The 20,521-nt window shown below is 37.1% G+C and overlaps 1 protein-coding gene across 2 annotated transcripts in view; it reads right to left on the reverse strand.

The window, feature by feature from the left end:
* Positions 1–20,521, reverse strand: part of ITPR2 (inositol 1,4,5-trisphosphate receptor type 2) — a 477,037-nt gene that overhangs the window by 101,133 nt on the left and 355,383 nt on the right. For both annotated transcript variants that reach the window (XM_045811874.2, XM_087855710.1), the window contains 3 exons: positions 12,776–12,883; positions 8,668–8,860; positions 6,164–6,289 (listed from right to left, as the gene is read on the reverse strand). In XM_045811874.2, the coding sequence (XP_045667830.1) occupies positions 6,164–6,289; positions 8,668–8,860; positions 12,776–12,883 (427 nt within the window). The remainder of the gene's footprint in view (positions 1–6,163; positions 6,290–8,667; positions 8,861–12,775; positions 12,884–20,521) is intronic.

Raw genomic sequence — 20,521 nt, forward strand, 5'->3', positions numbered from 1 at the left:
CCTGGCAATGAAAGGCAATTATCTAGAGCAGGAGTCCAGGGGGGAGTGCACTATAAGTTGATCCCCTGAGAATCACCTTCCCCTTAAGTATCTCCTTTTAATTACTATACACCACTACTCCGGTTGAAGGGAGACAATACTCTCTCAGTTAATATTATAACCCAAAAGTGAACTAGATCTAAGTAATTCCCAGCTTATGTGTGATCAGGCTGGAAAACATGCCTGGAGAAAGGTTACACAGCCCATTGCCTCTGCCAACCCCCTGTCCTCAGAGAGGACACAGTGACTCTGGACCAGCCTATAGTAGGGTCTGGGGTTGGGGAAGGTGGCTCATTTTGACCAAAGGACTTTTTTTTTTTTTTTTTTTTTTGGCCCAGGATTTACCAGGTGATTTCATGATTAACATCTGTACCCAGAATCCAGGGACTTTAAGGTTGGACAGAATCCTCATATTTACTTATTTTTTTCTTTTTTAACTTTTCATTTCAAAACACTTTCAGATTTATGTAAGAGTTACAGATATAATGCAAAATTACTATATACCCCTCACCTGGATTTCACCTTACATAAACCACATTACAATGATCAATATCAAGAAAGTAATATGATATACCATTTTTATCTTTTCTTTTTTAAAATTGAAGTATAATTAACATGCAGTGTTATATTAGTTTCAGGTGAACAATATAATGATTCAACAATTTGTACATTGCTCAGTGTCATCAAGTTAAGTGTACTTATCTCAATCCCCTTGATCTATTTCACTCATCCCCCAACCCCACCTCCCTTCTGGCAACCATCAGTTTGTTATTTAAGAGTCTTTTGGGGGGCGCCTGGGTGGCTCAGTTGGTTAAGCGTCTGACTCCTGACGCCTGATTTCCGCTCAGGTCATGATTTCAGGGTTGTGAGACCAAGCCCCATGTTGGGCTCCGTGCTCAGCACATAGTCTGCTTGCGATTCTCTCTCTCTTTCCCTCTGCCCCTCCCCCAGCCCCTACTTGCTCTCTCCAAAATAAATAAATCTTTAAAAAAAAAAAGAGTCTGGCTTTTTGTCTCTTTTTTCTTTGCGTGTTCCCTTATTTTGTTTCTTAAATTCTATATATGAGTGAAATCCTACTATGTTTGTCTTTCTCTGACTTATTTCACTTATCCATTCATCTGTGGATGGACACTTGGGTTGCCTCCATACCTTGGCTCTTACAAATAATGCTGCAATAAACATAGGAGTGCACTTATCTTTTCCTCAAACTAGTGTGTTCGTTTTCTCAGGATACATACTCAGTAGTTGAATTACTGGATCTTCTGATAGTTCTATTTTTAATTTTTTGAGGAATTTCCATACTATTTCTCACAGTGGCTGCACCAATTTGCATTCCCACCAACAGTGCACAAGGGCTCCTTTTTCTCCACATCCTCACCAACACTTGCTATTTCTTGTTGTTTTGATTTAGTCATTCTGACAGGTGTAAAGTGATATCTCATTGTGGTTTTAATTTGCATTTCCCTGATAAGGATTAGTGATGTTGAGCATCTTTTCATATGTCTGTTGGCCATCTGGATGTCTTCTTTGGAAAAATGTATATTCACATCCTCTGCCCATTTAACTGGATTTTAACATTTTTTGGTGTTATTTTTATATTTTGATATATAAATCAATATATTTTTGAGTTTTTTATATATTTTGGACATTAACCCCTTATTGGACATATCATTAGCAAATATCTCTTCCCACTCAGTAGGTTGCCTTTTTGTTTTGTTGGTTTCCTTTTGCTATGAAAAAGCTTTTTATTTTGGAGTAGTCTCAATAGTTTAATTTTGCTTTTGTTTTCCTTGCCTGAGGAGACATATCTGGAAAAATGTTTCTATGGCCGATGTCAAAGGAATTACTGCCTATGTTTTCTTCTAGGAGTGCTATGGTTTCAGATCTCACATTTAGATCTTCAATCCATTTTGAGTTTATTTTTGTGTATAGTGTAAGAAAGTGGTCCAGTTTCATTCTTTTGCATGCAGCTGTCCAGTTTTCCCGGCACCATTTGTCAAAGAGATTGTCTTTTTTCCACTGCATATTCTTGCCTCCTTTGTCAAAGATTAATTGACCATGTAAGCGTGGGTTTATTTCTGGGCTCTCTATTCTGTTCCATCGATCTATGTGTCTTTCTTGTGTGTGCCAGTACCATACTGTTTTGATTATACAGCTTTGTAGTATAACTTGAAATCTGGGATTGTGATGCCTTTGGCTCTTTGGGGTCTTTTGTGGTCCCATACAGATTTTAGGATTATTTGTTCTAGTTGTGTGAAATACAATGTTGGTATTTTGACAGGGATTGCTTTAAATCTGTAGATTGCTTCGGATAGTATGGTCATTTTAGCAATATTGGTTCTTTCAGTCCGTGAGCATGGAGTATCTGTCTACTTGTTGGTGTCATCTTCAATTTCTTTCATTGGTGTTTTATGTCTTTCAGAATGCAGGTCTTTCACCTCCTTGGTTATGTTTATTCCTATGTGTTTTATTATAATATATCACTTTTATCTAATCAATAGGCCTTATTCAGAGTTCATCAACTGCCCAATTACTACCCTTTTTCTGGACTGAGGTCACATAGTGTATCAGCTGTGATGTCTCTTTAGCCTCTTTTAATTTGAACCATTCCTCTATCTTAATCTTTCGTAAGCTTCACAATTACCAATTATTTTGAAGATTGTCTCTCATTTTGGGTTCGTCTAAAGTTTCCTCAGTTTATGTATTTTTGGCACAAGATGCCATGCCCTTGTCAGTGCATCGTATCAAGAGGCACTCAATGTTGCCGTGTCTTATTACTGGTGACATTAACGTTGATGACTTAGAATGATTTCTCCACATTACTGTTTTTCTTCTCGTAATTAGTAAGTATGTTGGGTGAAATACTTTGAGACTATGTCAATATCCTGTTTCTCATTATTCTCTTTCAACTACCATTTACCTAGTAATTTTAGCATCCACTGATGATTCTTATTACAGTGCTGTTTGCCAAATGGTGCTATTCTATTTCCATCATTCCTTCTACGTTTATTAATTAGAATACTATTGTAAGGAGGAGGTTTCTCTTCTCACAATCCATACGGACTCCTGGATTCTTATTTTATTCTATGGGTTATTTTGTATTATTGTCAACACTTTTTTTTTTCTCAAAATTTCTGCAGATGTGGTCACTGGGAGGCCTTTCAAGTTGGATCTTGTGTTCTTTGACATGTCTCCATCATTTTTTAGTACTTTTTGGAAGGAATGTTAATGCTCAACTAATCCACGTTTAAATCAGCTCAAAGTGCTCCTGGCAAGTAGTCATCCAAACTTTGTTTGACAAAATCCGGCATGAGAGAACTTCACATCCAGCACAGGATTTTTCCTTCTCCAGACAGTTCTGATGTCCGAGTATACTTCTCAGTTTTGACTTTGTTTTCTCAGTCTTCCTAGCTCTTCATAGTGTACAACTGAAGGTTAGAGACTGAGCTAATCCTCGCCAAAATTTTAACTGCATTCCTAGAGTTATAATTAAATAACTCATCCAGAACTGTAATTAGATCACCCAAACGTGACTTTGGGATTTCATATTGCCAAAATGGCCGCTCATGCCTTGTCTTCTCTCTTAGCGCCAGCGCCCCCTACCTACGCAACGCAGATTCCTAAAACGGAGCCTCCACCTTGGTTATGACTGTTAACTTTTATCCAGTCCTTTTTGAAGAGTAAAGTCTCCATCTTCACCTGATGATGAGGCACCTTGTTTTTCAGTCTTGTTTTGTTAGTCCTATTTCTCTCTTCTCTTGGAGCCTTACTCCAAATTCTACTACATGTGTGGTTTCAAGTGCTTGTTCAACGACCAGCTGCATCAGCAATACCTCAGAAGCTTGTTAAAAAATACATATTTATGGACTCCACTCCCGAATTATTGAGCAAATCTTCTAAAGCCTCAGATCTTCATCCATAAAGATGAAGTGCTTACTTTACAGGATTGTCGGGAAGAGTAAGTGAAATTATGCATGGGAAGTGCTTAGCATTCTGCCCTATCCAATCTAAATGGTAAACAACATCAGCTGCTATTATTATTATCAATATTACTATTGTAATTGTTACTAGGCAAGTATCAAAAATGTATCAGGTGTTTTACTTTCTCCTGAATGAGGAAAAAGTAGATGTCTAGAGGGGTGGCACTGCCCATTACCATTATAGTTCATGTACAACAGGTGGCAGCAGAGGCTATACACACTGGCTCTCGTGGTCAAGTAAGGGTTATCATGGAATGGAACTCATAAAAAATATGTTCTGTATGAAGATTTGTTCTCTTCCTGTTATCTATATGCTCCCAACCCAATTATCTATGTAGAAAAGTCCTGGATTGGAAGCAAAAGAGTTAACCTTCCTACCATTTTTTTTAGCCTCCTTGGGATTCCATCTCTTTATCTGTCAAATGAGGATTTGATATTAGATGATCTCTAGAATTGCTTCCATATCTAAGACTTCATGCTTCTATTAACTGGGACTCTACAATTTACTCTCAACGTTCTGTGCGCAGATGATAACAATTTATCATTTCATGTTGGACTTCTCTCCTTACAAGAGTTACATTCTTCTGTGCCAAGAGGGCTATCATCACTAAATAAGACTAAACACAGTGAAAAGAAAGCTGTTTTTACTTCCTGCTGTATTTGCAACTTCCCACAATGGATGGCCAAATATTTGCTATGTTTTCGTTTGCTATTTCACTCATCACACATCTGCCCCACTGCTGAGTATTCTTCTCTCAGCACTGGCATGCCTGTGAAAAAATCATTTTTTTTTATAACCATTCAAATTACATCTAAAGGTTAGAACTTTGATATCTAGTATTTGTAATGGAGCTTTGAAATAGCAAATTACTCCTGAACTCCCATTTCCCTTCATGCTCACCTCCATTCATCTGAAATAGGCTTCAATACCTGTTGTTCCCATCACACCATCACTTTCACTGGGCTTCCCTTTGTAGTATTAATATTAACCTTGTAATGACAATGACATCAACAATAACCAAGCTTCACAGAATGCTTACCAGGCATAATTCTAAATGCCTTACCTATATAGCGTCTCATTAAATTCTTACAACAGTCCGACAAGTGAGATATGAAGGCAATTTGTGGTTAGTGTTCTCTGATGTCACTCATTTTTTCCTTCAAGCCATTCTTTCCACACACATTTGGAAGCTACTTACCTGATTGTATCCCAAGGCTGTAACACATTTTCCTATGCACTTTGCCAGACTGCAACAAAACTTAATTCCCATGGTCCCACCCGTAAGCATATTTCACCTCTACGTCCCATTTCACCTAAGATGGGATAATTTCTCTTGTCTTTGCTTTTGTAAAACTTCATTCATTATTAGTTTAATAATATTAATTTCAGTCAATCATCCATGTAGAGACATCCTAGATTGGAAACAAGAGTTAACCTTCTAACCTGAGATCTGGGATATTCGTTATGATCATATTCATCGTATGATCATGTACATTAAGTTTTTTTTTTTCAGAGTCCACGTGTGCTCATTATAGAAACTTTAGACAAGATAGAAGTCAGCGTTCCCCCCCCACAGAGCTCTGGTCCAGCCTGGTTAGTATTGCATGGTGCACTGGGTGTTATACACAACTAATGAATCATCGAACTTTACATCAAAAACCAGGGATGTACTGTATGGTGACTAACATAAAATACATACATACATACATACATACATACATACATACATAAATAAATAAATAAAAGCAAAGAAGAGGGTAAAATATAAACTCCACAACTTAAGGTAATCACAATAAATATTTTTGGCACTCATTTTCCCATATAATTGAGATACCATATTTAAAATGCTTTCAGTCATATTAATCAGGTAGAAATAATTCTTTTACATTGCCTTGTTTGCCAGTATAGCATAGCTCTAACAGCTCTCCTGTACAGAAGCTTTTTGAAAACTAACATTTCTATTGACCATAGTTTTCTGCCTAATCTACTTATCATCATTCTCTACTTTCAATGAATATAGAAAAATTTAACAAAATTACATTATTATTATTTTGAAGCTCTAAACAGCTTAGGAATGTATTATCAAGAGTATTATCTTTAGAACTTTAAAATATTTATCATTTAAAGAAAGACAAGCACTTGCCTTCATCTCCATCATCCCCAAACGGGTAGAAGAGGGCAACAGCTAAATTGATGAACACAGCCAAGTTGAAGGATATGCTCCCCCAGAGGGATATGTGCCTCGAGAACCAGAACAGTGCAGGGTTACCTAGTAAGCAAAAAGTACGATGAGATAAAATGGAATAATTAATTTTGGTTTCAACACATGAACCCTACTGAAATAACATTTTATCAAATGTGTTTTTGCAAGGTAGTAAAGGTATATTTAAACAAATATTCAAAATGACTTATATAAGAAAGTTTATAATCAATACCATAAGGGAGTTTTCTATTTGATTCTTTTTTTATTCTTCAACCAATTTACACTTAAGCCATGGTAAAAGGGTGAGTAATTTTGCAATTGCTAAACATGGTCAGAAAGAGTGATTCTATAATAATTCTCTCTAATACATCTCTAGAGAAGATTAGGGGAAAGACGTTAGTGGCTGCCTGGGGCCCCTCTTCACGGAATAGTATCACTTTATAATTCAGTAATATTGATAAATTGGTCCCACTCCCATGCTTTACAGTCAAATAAAAAACCCAAGCCAGATACATGTCTGATGAAAATCCCTACAACCCAGTCACAGTTACCTGAAATTCTGAAACTTAACAGCATGGCCTAGAACTGCTTACTGGGAATTAGTAATTTATGACATCTAAGTTTTAAACCTTAATGCTTCCTAAGCACTTGGGTTTGGAACAGCAGAAAAAATGTGAAAGATACAAAAGATAATAAGTAGGAGAGTCTTTCCCAAATATTTTCAGAAAAGAGATTCCATATTTATCTTCAGAAATGAATTAGTAAATTCATCTACTGAACATAGTTGACCTAATCAAAAATCAGCTCTTTCTACCTCTCCTAAATAATCGAACAGATATGCAGTGCATACAAATTTGACCACATGACTTTTCCATCTTGTCCATTCTTAATTCTTAATATCCAACATCATATCTAAAATACTAGAGTTACTTGAGGGAGAAAGGCACATCAACTTTCAAATAGAAATTGTAAACTTTTCAAATTAGGTTCTGTGAATTAATTCGGGATCTTCTGCTTACTTCTAAACTGCACGACCCTTCAGTATACGTTGTTTTCCTTCTCTTGGAATGAAGCATTCCAACACTGGAACAGGCTGTGATTTGCCATGGCATTTAGTTGACTAATGTATATTACATTGTAAACATCTGCATTTCCTTCATTTTTTAATTAGGAGTCTTCGTTTTAAAAAGCAGAATATTGAGACAAAATTAGAAGATGTTAATTTGTAGTACACCCATCTAATGAACTAGTTTCTATCTATAGCCTCATAATAAGTTGCTTCCAAATTTTCAATGGAAGATGTACATTTGAAATTATTTTAAGATTTGTTTTCTAATAAGTGATATGATATTTATCCAAAAAGAAAACAAACCCCACAAGCACTAGTTCCTTACTCAACTTACTTTTGTCAAGGATAAAATGTGTGCTTTTCAAATGACCCAAATAAAATTGTTGAGTCTTCATATAAGTATTCTAGACACTCAAAATTTTCTCTGAATTCCCTAAGTTCTACATGGCAAAATGCTAAGGGAGAGTCATTTCTTTATTTTTTCAAGTATTTTGATAAGAAAGCCTAACAATGCATTCCATGATCTTATATCATGTGTGTCTCAAGCTCCACTCAAATTCATAAACTACGCTCATTTAAGTTCCTAAAAACTAGAAGCCCTGTTGAATAGAGGTATTGAGAATATAGGCCTGCTTGTCTGGAACACTTCCCCCAAAGATAGAAAAGACCTAATCAAGAGTTTCTCCCTACTATATTTTGTTAAAAACTCATGATATGCCTTATCTGGGAAAATGAAGCAAAGCTTAGTGTAAACTTAAAAATTTTTAAGTTTGAAAACTCAGTATTTCCAAACAGACTTGACCCCTGAGATGTAAGTAATGGGAACTATATCATACTAATTTGTAACTGTAAAATTGTTAACATTGCCTTATTTGAATATAAGTGTCACAGAATTTTTAGTCTGATTTGGCAAGGTAAAGATATGTTGAAAGAAAGAATGACTTTCAAGAAAACAGTGAACAATCTACTCCATCGTTAAGATCGTAAGACAACAGAGGATGAGCCTGCTGGTGCCGATGTCTCTCCATCCCCTTCACTGACTGTAGGGCCGGTCAGAACCTATTCAAGGGCTGCAAACCTGCAGCTGCTCAGCAACTGAAACATACAGCTGCAACCTTGCATTTCTTAATATTTATAAAACTATAGGATCAGCACTAAAAGATGATCTAATTAGTCTGTTTTTATTAAGCCGCAGGTGTCTCAGCTCCAACGCAGGTGTAGACTGGGCTTACATTCTTAAGCCGATAAGTGCCTTCCGTAACATCAGATGGTAAGAAATTAAAAACCGATTTAAACGAATGCTGTTATGTATTCCAAAGTACTGGTGTATCTACCATTACGCTCAAAACTAACCATTTTGGTTTATGGTACTTACTCCTGATTTTCTTCTGCCACTTCATTTCATTGTAGAGATCTTCTGTTTGCTGGAAAAAGTCATTCACTTTACTGCCTTGTTCATCCCTTTCAGTTGTATTGAACACACGGCACTTGGATTCTCGTGTAAGGTATTCACATATATTGGGCACAGGAAAAACTATTTGTTCCATCGTCCTATCATGCCGAACAATCTGAAAATATTAATTTGCATTTGTTTTAGCCTTTGGACACTTCAGTCTTGGACTAGTTTTTTGTTTTTAGCACGAGCTCATGAATGATATTGCACAAATTCAGGTTTGAAAAAATATGCCAGCTTGAAATATCTAAAGTAATCCTTTAGTGCACTACTTTTCATTGTTGCCTTTGCTTATTTATCCAAAAAACCCAAAAACACTAATTTGAAAAGATATCTGCACCCCCATTTTCGCTGCAGTATTATTTACAATAGCCAAGATATGGGAACAACTGAAGTGCCTGTCAATGGATGAATGGGTAAAGAAATTATGGTATACATATGCAGTGGAATATTTTTCAGCCATAAAGAAGAATGATACCTTGCCATTTGTGACAATAAATGGATGGACCTCAAGGGCCTTACGCTAAGTGAAATAAGTCAGAGAAAGACAAATATCACATGATCTCTCTTCTATGAGGAATCTGAATATATATATACATATACATACACACACACACACATATACATATACACACACGTATATACACACAAGCTCATAGATACAGAGAATAGATTGGTGGTTGCCAGAGGCAGTGGATGGGGTGTGGGAAAAATAGGTGCACTGCTCTTGCTTTTTTTTTTTTAAATTTAAATAAACAGAATAAAAATAAAAAATAAAAATAAATCTGAAAAAGAAACAGAAGGGTGGCTCAGTCGGTTAAGCACCTGACTCATGATTTCAGCTTAGGTCATAATCTCATGGGTTGTAGGATCGATCCCCACATGGGGCTCCACGCTGAGTGGGTAGTCTGCTTGAGAGTCTCTCCCCCTGCCCCTCCCCCCATTCACGCACGCTTGCACGTCTCTCAAATAAATAAATAAATCTAAGGAAAAAAAAGAAATAGAATTTTGATTATTACAGGCCAAACAATTCAGTCCCTTTAAGAAATGTTACGTTTGATTCTGGTCATCACATTCTACAAGGGGCACTGACCAACTGAAGGAATTACTGCAGACAGTGGGAGTGTATTAACTGTAAAAAGCCAAAATGGATAATTGTTTCAATACATTTATTCAACAAATGCTTATTCACTCCTTAGGCAAGGAGCTCTGGGGAATTCAAAGTGAAAACACAACATGAACCCCAATCTGTAAGATCCTCTAGTTCAGTAATCATCATGGTTCTTCAAATGTTACAGCCAAGCTATCCTGCTAACAGAGGAGCAAATGTTCTGGACAGTGGGGAAACATGGAAGTGGGCTAGTGTGAATTCTTTATAAAAAATAACTTTCTAATTATTCAAATTGTTCAAAACTGGATCTGTTTCCTTCTGAAGTAGGGAGATCTCTATCACAGGAACAATTTAAAGTAGAGGCAAGATCATTATGGAGTAAATTCTCCTTGGATGGGCAGGTAAACCAGGTAATCCACAAGGTCCTTCATATATCTCCGTGTTGTTGAGTCTAAAAAGTATTATTTTCAACAATAATCATTATTGTGGTGATGCTCCAGGCACAGTGTCAGTAGGCGACAAGTGACACATGAGACACATGTTCCAATATTATATATTAAACTAACAGCATGATCGAACTGCTGTGGGAGTACAGTGGGATAAAATTAATGAATGCCTGATGGGTGAGAAGCTTCCCTGAGTAGCGCATATGAGCTGGTCTTCCAATGAGCATGAGGACTGGTCAACATGTAGAATTTAGATCATCAGCCCAGACTGTTCCTCTGAACCCTGGACTTCCGTACCCAACTTCAGGAATGCCTCAAAGTCACCTCAAATTCAATTTATCCAAGAACCAATAAATGATCTTCCTCTCTCTTTTGACTGCCCAAGCTGGGATTCCAATGCACAACACCAATTCTGCTTATTTATTCAGACCAGAAATCCAGAGGCATCCTTTCCATACCATTTTGCTTAGGTTGGCACATTTTATAAGGGGCATGATAAATACCCCTCATACATACGTGTGTGTATGTGTGTGTATGAGGGATATTTATCATGCCTCTTATAAAATGTGCCAACCTAAGCAAAATGGTACATATGTATGTGTATGTATATTTTCTCCAATTTAGTCATCTTCAATATCACCATTTTCACATTTTCTATTAAAATATCTTTCACCTGATCAACCTGCATCCCATGCCCCATTCTCTTTTCCAATCCTTTCTCCAACAGCAACTAGAATAATCTTTTGAAAAGAGTCCCCCCACCCTTGTATGTTCTTTTTTCCTTTAATAACTTTATTTTTTGTTTTATTTAAATTCAATTAGCAAACATATACTACATCATTAGTTTCTGATACAGTGTTCAATGATTCATCAGTTTGTATAACACTCAGTGCTCATCACATCACATGCCTTCCTTAATTCCCATCACCCAGTTATCCCATTCCCCCCGCCCACCTCCCCTTCTGCAACTCTCAGTTTCTTTCCCGGAGTCAAGAGTCTCTCATGATTTCACACCTTCCTTTCATTTACTTCTATCTGAAATTCTGTGCCCAATCTTTAATAAACTTCTACTCAATATTTAATATATTCTTTATGGCAACTGTGTCTGTGAAATCAATCCTGAAATTCCCCAGGCACAGTTAATTGCTGTTTTCTCTACATTTCCTTGGCCCTTTGGTTATGCACTTACTACACGGAATTATCTTCTGTATGTGTATGTAATTGATAGAGCGTAAGTGATCTGCAAACATTTACCAAATTTGTGTATCTACAGTGAAATCCCTCCTCATGGCTGGGAAACCAATAAAAGTCCGACTCCAGACGACAGCCCCAGCTCGCATACAGGTATTAACCAAACCCTTCCTCTGACCCACTCAGCCCACCTGCTATTCCTATCCCTTCTAAGCATGTAGCTTTGTACCATGACTTCTGAGACCTTCCTCAGAACCTTAGTGGTTTGGTCATAAATCCATATCAACTTCTCTAGCTTCCTGAGGTGGCCACGCTCTCAGGCTCTAAGCACCTGATGCAACAAGCAATGTTTTTGCTGCTGGTCCAGCTTCTGGGTTCCTAGGTCAAGTCTCCCACCAAAGCTGCAGTACTATTAACGTTTATAAACGTGAGCAAGAGATTAATTTTGTGACATGTTCATTATTCCCAATATTTGGCAATAGTAAACAGCAAGGTATAGTGATTATAAATCCTGAGAGTTAATAGCAATGATATCCATCATGCATTCTGCTGCAAACTAAAAAATATCCACCAAAATGAATAAATGTATGAATGTAAATTACGAGTGACAAGCGTCAACTACTCTGCTCACTTCTGCCTGATTAGCTCTGCCAACTAGTGTCAAAATGATACCAGAGCTAGTAAATGACAGCCAGATGGGTCTCACAACACATAATGATAAGCCCATGTTGACCTACCCCTCCTAAACTGCCAACAGCTATTAAATAATGTTTCATGGGGGGGGGAGGGGTCAATCACAGCACACTGAAAGTGGGAGCTCCTAAAGCACTCCCAGTTTATGCTATCGCTATGAACACTTAATAGTGCCTTCCACACTTCTGAACACTGTTTTACACAGAGATCTCCCTTTTAACAAGCCTTTTATAATTTTTATAGAGAATGCTTTTCTTGCATGATAGCTTCTACTATAATAATCTTTTCATTTAAACATCACTGCTCTGTAATGATCGCTTCCATGACCAACACAAGACAAAAATAACATTAATTACAAAAGAAAATTTACATATAGTTCTGGCCAAAAAATAAAGACCACTTTGAAAGATATGCACCTCAATTTCTTAGAGATCACTCCCTGCATCTTATCTTTTGGTATACACTTTTACAGTTTCTATTTTTCAATTCTGCTTCATTGTTCTAGGAAACAATTATGAAAATGGTCTGAAAGAGAAAAGGAACATATATTTTCACAGTTGGTCCCTTTCAAGAAATAAGAAACGGTTACCTCGATCTGTGCAGTGTGGTTGGCGTAATATTTTAAGGCTTCATCCCCATCATCTGGATCCGATCCTGGTTTAAGCATCTGCTGCAAGAGTTTGTTGTGACGAGCCAACTAGACGGAAAGAGAAGGGCAAGGGTTTAGGTCTCTTTTTCTCCCTTTCTTGGGGTCAAACTCTGAAATTACTTGGTCCACTTACACCCATAACTTCACAGTTGTGGGGTTAATGCTGAATGATTACGCTTCAGGAAAGCATGTCCATTTGAAAGGAATAAATAATGAAATCACAGGGAACAGCTATTATTACTACATCAATCTTACATTTTTTTATTTGGTAATGTGTATGTTCCTAGCATGAGAAGACCGTGCCTCGCCAGAATAGGTGCTCAATTAGTGTTTGTTGATTAAACTTATATCTTAGATAAAAGAAGTGCCAGGAAGAAGAAACACGCACAGAGATATATAACTGATCCTCCTTATAATAAATTGAAGCTACACGCACATCTAAAACCTAAGCAGCAGTGTGATACTTCAGTAGGTAGCGGTACCAATATAAATGGCAGCTTCTTATCTACATAAATAAATAGGTATTTACATTTCAGAAGAATTTCTTTTATGGCATCTAATCAAAGCCCTACATTAGCAGTTTGTACTAAAGTCCTATGCTTCTGAATATTCATATGTCACAACTGGCGCTTTATCTCAGTTTTATTATAATTCGAAATGGGCATTTAAAGAACAAAAATTTCACCAAAATGATCTTAAACTGCCATTGGTAGAAGTAATCTTTCTCTCTCATTTGAATGTCTATGACATTTGTTGGCTAGTTCTCTCACTTCGTAGATAACTAATACATGTTGCCTTCACATGCCACTTTTCCGGCTGTCTTGAACAATTCCTGAAACCCTGCAATGTCTTTAACTTTTCAGACAGTCTATTTATGCCTCAAGTTCCCTGAGGGCTTCTAAAAACAAAGAATCTCCAAATAATTCTTTTATTCCTGGCACCGTTCCTATCTCTTACTCTGTGCCAGTCACTATTCTAAACACTTAAGTACATGATCTCATTGATCCTTCCAGGAAATCCTGAGGTAGGCACTGGCATTATCCTCATTTTACAGATGAGGAAACTGAGCCACGAGCATTTAAGGGACTAGTCCATGATAACGTACCTAGAAAATGATAGAGCCAGTACTGAACTCAAGCAGAATGGTCCTAAAGTCAGTATTCTTATCAGCATTACAGAGCAATACATAAGTCTTTGTACTATTCTTGAGATGTTAATTCAAATTGTGATTATAAAGAATGGAGATAAATTTTAAATAATAATCCAGAACCTATAAAGCCTAATAAACATTATCCTTGTAAGCGATAACATGGTAAATTAAATATTCATTCCATGAATGCTGCTCCAGAGCAAATCATTTTTGAAACTATCATCTTAGAACGAGCTTTCAGGGATATTTATAACTCACGCAAGACAACCATTTACATGGCATTTTTGACGAAATGTGAATTGTACAGATTTTTATTATAAACTAGTCATGAAATTTGTGGCGACTTGTAGGTGCTTCTAAAAATCTAAATGTGTTTCAAAGGATAAAATTATTGTAATCATTTGGGCACATGAGCATATGTTTTAAGAAGTCTGTTGAAGGTAAAATTGGCATGATTTGTTTCCAGTGTGTATCTGGGGGTGAAAGAAAGAAGGGTTAGGATTGACTCCAAAAGTATTAACCTGAGCAACTGAGAGTTTAGAAATGCCATTTACTAAGGAAAAATGCAGAAGGAGCATATTTAGGGAGAGAAAATCAAGACTTTGGTCTTGGACACATGAAACTTTATTTATCACGCAAAAGGAGATGAGCAGGAATTTGAATGGATATGTTTTTCAGGAGCTCTGAGCAGAGGTCAGGACTGGAGCTATATATTTAGGTGTTGTCAGTATATGCCTGATATTTAAAATCATGAGCCTTAATGGGATGACCTAAAAGGGAGCTGAGTCAGAGAAAAGAGACCCAAAGAACACCAATAGAAGTTAGGAAAAGGAGAGGCCTCACCGTGAAGAAGACTGAGAAATTTGGGTGAGGGAGGTCAGAACAAACCCAGTGAAACCTGGTATCCTGGCAGCCAAATGAAGACAAACTTCAGGATGGAGGGAGTGATCATCTGTGTCAAAAGTCACAGAGAGTTGAATCAAATGAGGACCAGGAAGTGGCCATTGGGTCGAGCACCTTAACAAGTCACTGGTAACCCTGACAGCAAGAGTTTCAGGGAGTGGTGGACACCAAAGCCTAATGTAGTGAGTTTAAATGAGAATGGGAGAAGAAGTATACACAATGAATACGGGCAACTCTTGAAAAGAGGGAGCTAAGAAATGGGGTGGTAGTTAGAGAAATGGATAAGGTAAAAGGGAAGGTTTTCTAAAGATGGGAATTATAACATCATGTTCGTTTGATCTTGAGAGAGATGGAACGTTTGCTAAAACATCTTGACCAGGTGAGAATGGAATGACTTAGTATATAAGTGGAAGGTTTCTGCTTTGGATAGAAACAAATTCAACCATACCGACAGCAGAGAATATGGGCACAATCTCAGGAGGGTGATGGTTTTAATGATGGGAACACAGAAAAATTTTTAAATTTTTTTTCTGGTTACTTTCGTTTTCTCAGTGTGGTAGTAAGCTGATAATGGGGCTGAGAGAGGAGGTGCTGGAATTTGAGGAAGAGAAGGTATGAGACAGTGAGCTAGGGAAAGTGAGCGACCTCAGAAAATGTAGTAGGACTGTCAGGAAGTCCAAAGGGCTCCCTTTCTGTTATGATCAAAGCGAGGTCAATAAGCATGTTTGTGTGTTTTTCTCCAGCGAGTTTCAGTTGTCTGGGTCCAGGCACGAAGTAGACAGAGTTGTAATTAATGAGACGTGTGGTTTCTCAGGGCAAGGTCAACAACCCACCAAAAAGAAATACATGGAAATTAAGAGTCTATGCAAGGAATTTAAATGGGACCATGGAAGCTAAGCTGAATAAGGAAGAAAAAGAAATGAAGCACGGAGGGACGATGAAAAGGTGGTAGGATGAATGAATTGTAGCTTTTACTGTAGTGAAAAATGTGTTGAAGTGCTGGAAGAAAGTGCTAGTTAGGAAGGGCTAGCCAGCCTGAGATACTTGAAGTGGAGCTTACCGACAGAGTGCAGGGAGCAGTGACTAGTAATAGGTGTGCCTGGATGTCTAACATCTGACCTCCACCACCACATGACTGAGCCACCAGCTTCTCTCACCTGGAATACTGCAACAGCATTTTAACTGGTCTCCCTGATTCACCCCAGGCCTCCCAAGTCCAGCCTTTACACAGGAGCCAGAGGCATCCTTTTGGTCAGATCATGCCTCTTCGACTCCAAACCCTCCAATGGTTGCCATCTTATTTAGAATTAGAGCCAAGTCTTCACCATGCCCAATAAGGACTACAGAATCTTGCCTCCGCTACACCTTTCTTGACTCCTCTCCTTGTACCTGCCCCACAGTCCCAGCCACACTGGGCTCCTAACTGTTCCTTCAACCTGAGAAACATGTCCATCTCAAAGCTTTGTAGTTGTTGTTCTCTTTGCCCAGATTCTCTTCCTCTAGATACCTGCATGGTTCGCTTCTTCCCGTCCTTCAGGACTCCTTTCAAATATTGTCTTATCAATAACCACACTTTGAATGATCAACTCATCCACGTCCCCTAATATAGCCAACATTATTTCCTGCTTTATTTTTCTCCATAGCATATTATGATCTGACATACCATATTTTATTATCGATCTCTTCATTAATGATCCCTGCTTATGTTAGAGTAAGTTTATGTTCTCAGAGGACACAGATTTTCACCCATTTTATTCACTGTTATATTTCCAAGCCTTAGAACAATGTCTGGTATATAGTAGATACGTAATACATACTTGTTCAATAAATGTAAATATCAGAACTCTTAAATCATAAATAAAAGATAGCTTTCCACCATAAGACATTAATTTGAATAATTTCTTATAAATTTATTTACTAAAAACTTTTACTTCTTTATAGTTACTTTATAATGCCAAAATTAATATAATTATTTAAAGAAATCAGTAATGCTATTTTATGTGACATAATTCATAGTACAAATCTATACAAATAATTTTCATTTAGTATATCCTATTTCATAGAAACATACCAGGATTTCTCTTTCCTGCAGTGTTAATGAGATGATTCTACATTTGTCCTGTTTTCTTGCATTTAAGTGGCACTCTAAAAGGCACCCCAAAAAAATAAGATGCCTTGGCCTCCTTTCACATGTTCAAACACTTAAAAAATATTCTTATTCACGATTATATATGTCATCTCCATATATCTTGGAAAATTTGAAAGATATAATAAGGAAAAACAAAATAGAAATAACTGTACCATTTTTCTACCTGGATGTCTTTTACATTCTTTGTAACTGAGAGCATTTCCTGACTCAGTAGCCTAGTTTGCTCTTCCTTGTTCCGTGGTCAGATAGTGCCCTGTGCATACCTAGACAGCAAATTTCTCATATTGTGTCTTAGAAGATACTGGTTCTCTCCAGAGGGCTACGACAGGTTTAAGGAAAAGTGGCCGTAACCTCTACATTTTCAGAGCCAAAAACAGAACTCGGTGCACCAAGCAGACACAATGAATTATTTGCCAAAGAAACAAGTCAGTGAAGACATTCACTACGTGTTTATGTGGGCAAAAACTCTTAAATCACAGTGAATTATCTCTCTGTTTCCTCCTTGACAAAAGATAAAGACCAAAGAAATACAATTAGACATCAGACGATGGTAGAATTCCCAGGGTTTGCAGAAATAAAATATTTCAATATATTTTTTTAAATTTCATAGTTAATTTGTATACTTACATCCCTTCTGCTATATCATAAGCTATTTGGAGAAGGAACTGAGTACTGAGTAAACATGGAATTGAACCCTGTGAAGCAAGGATAGCATCCCTACTATATAGACAAAATACAAAAGAAGTAAAGAATATCTCAATGATTCTAAAACATGTGAAAATGGTATCAATATAGGGCTCTCTGGTCCAAATTTATAGTTTACTAGAAGCACAGTACAAATTCTCAGAGACTAGTTAACATATGCCCAATAGTTGTTAAAAAAAGATTTAGGGCCCTATATATGCAATCCTTTAAAAAATGTTATCTAGAATGGCCATGCTGCCAATCAAAAACATCAGTTTTTTCTTAGCGACGGGCTCTTTACTTTAGTCAATCTTCTCTCCTATCCCCTTTTATATGACATAAATAAAGAAAAACGACCCCAGAATCCAAAGAAGCAACAGCATCATTTAATATTATGTGCTTTGGAAACCAAATGTTAAAAACCTTGGTAAGTATTTCTAGACAAGTATAGCACATCTGCGGAGATGTATCACAATGAGAAATCACAATTTAAATTCCAATGAAAAACTTAAAAAGAGTTAATGAAGACATACAAGGACAGTCATCTTATGATATCCAACATGAGCTCGCAGAGACCCTCACAACAGTACTTGAAATTAGCTGATGTCACTACACAACATGGTCTGGAAAACCAGCCATCAATCAGTGTTGCTAATAATGAGAATCTGAGCATAGGCATCATCACTGAATACTAAAAAGGAATAATGTCACAGGTAGGAAATCTCTGAGTCCTAGAAATACTTGTAATCCACGACGATCTTTATTAGGCAAAACTGTAGCTACTGTTTTATACATGGTGTGGAGATGATGCCTACATCTGCCATACCTACTTAGTAAGTGCTGATGAAAGAATTTACCAATAAAAAACTCTTAGCAGCTCATTATTACAAAGAGAAAAACTAGCCCAAGATAATTCATCATCTTCCATAATATTAAAGTTTTTAAAAATGCAATGTAATACATGGGCAGATATATGCATACATATTAGTGAGAAAGGAATCAAAGCATTGGTGGATAGTTAGCCTTATAAAAGAATAAAGACATATTTCCTGCAGGGAAAGAATTCCATGAACGGGTAGGGATTCTTTCATTAAGTGTTGAAAAGAAAAAAGGAAAATTATGCCCTTCGTTACTAATCATGACATATTTGTAATTAAAATACATATGCAACTTTAAACAGGAATGAAAATTTGTGCGTATACATAAAATATATATACTCGTAAGTACAAACCATATATACAAACACATAAAACCTATAGCAGAGTCTAAGTAACACTGCGCAGCTTTTTCACTCCAAGATTAGGGAATAAAGGTGATAGATTTAGGCTTTTCATTTTTAGCAGCATCCCTTATTAAACCATTCACATTTATCTCCTTATCATTAGGATTCTGATGTTCATTTCAGTTTGGGTGCAAATAGGGATGGAGTAAAAAAATCAAGCAGTTGCACTTGAATGATATTCAACCATAATTCTTCTTTGGCACTTCTCACATGTGATTTTTTTCATGTGAGCTCCACTTTTATTAATTGGTAAAACTGACACAGCAACTGCCTTTCCAAAGATCACAAAGTGAGCTGGAGCCTGCAGTCAGAATAATTGGCTCATACATTTACGTTAATAATTGTACAATGCTTTTATACCAAACACTCTTCCTATTTGGAGCAGAGAGAAATCAGCAGAAGAGAGTGTAAACTAAGGTTTTCCCTTTTTTCACATGCTTAAAATACACAAACCCTGTATTTTCAAAACATCTATTTTTTTCTGATTTTGTGATTCTGTTTTGTGCAAAGCAAAAAAAAAGAAAAAAATTACTGTGGGATTACAGAGATAAGTAAGACTTATTCTCCTTCTTTAAGCAATCTACTTTCTAGTTGGTGGAATGAGAACAATTACAGACATGTAATTCATATGAGGAAAAATAAGGACAGAAATCCAAGGGATCCCATTTGGTTGGTAGCAGTAGGAAAAGAATTATGTAAGAAATGCTGATAAAGGTTTTAAAGAATGGATAAAATGTCCATAGGTAGGAAGGGGGATGTGAGGATGGCATGAGGAAGCCATTCTAAGGGGAGAGAGGGACCTGCATGAAGAAAGTCATAGAGGATGGCTAGCGAGACAGAGGTCTAGAATTTGCAACCAGACTAACTGCCCAAGTAGGAGTTTGAATGGAGAGTACTGTTGAGGGTTGCAGTGTGTCCAGCAAAAACATATGTTCAAGTCCTAATCCCCAATACTTGTAAATGTGATCTTACTTGAATATAGGGTCTTTGCAGATGTATTCAGTTAAGATGAAGTCATTGTGGATGAAGGTGGGCCCTAATCCAACGACTAGTGTCCTTGTAAGAGGAGGGACATTTGGACACAGACATAGACACACAGGGGAATGCCACGTAACAGGAGAGACCGGAGTGACGCAAGCTGAGCAACACCAAGGATTGCTGGCTACCCCCGGAAGCAAAGAAGAGGCAGGTAAGAATCCTATCATAGAGCTTTCAGAGACAGCATGGTTCTGCCAACACCTTCACTTAGGACTCCCAGTCCCCAGAACTGTAGTAAATAAACGACTGCTGTTTTAGACTATTAAAATCTTGATAATTTCTTACAGCAGCCCTGGGACACTCCATTGATCTGTTTGGGTTCCTATAAACAAAAATACCATAGCCTGGGTGGCTTATATATCATACTCTGTTTATATATATCACAAACATATTTCATACACTTCTGGAGGCTGGGAAGTCCATGATAAAAGCACCAGCAGGTCTGGTGTCTGGGGAGAGCTAGCTTCCTCATAGACAGGT

Source organism: Ursus americanus, chromosome 25, assembly GCF_024610735.1.
Source record: "Ursus americanus isolate L20-20 chromosome 25, mUrsAme1.1.p, whole genome shotgun sequence".
Lineage (NCBI taxonomy): Eukaryota > Metazoa > Chordata > Mammalia > Carnivora > Ursidae > Ursus > Ursus americanus.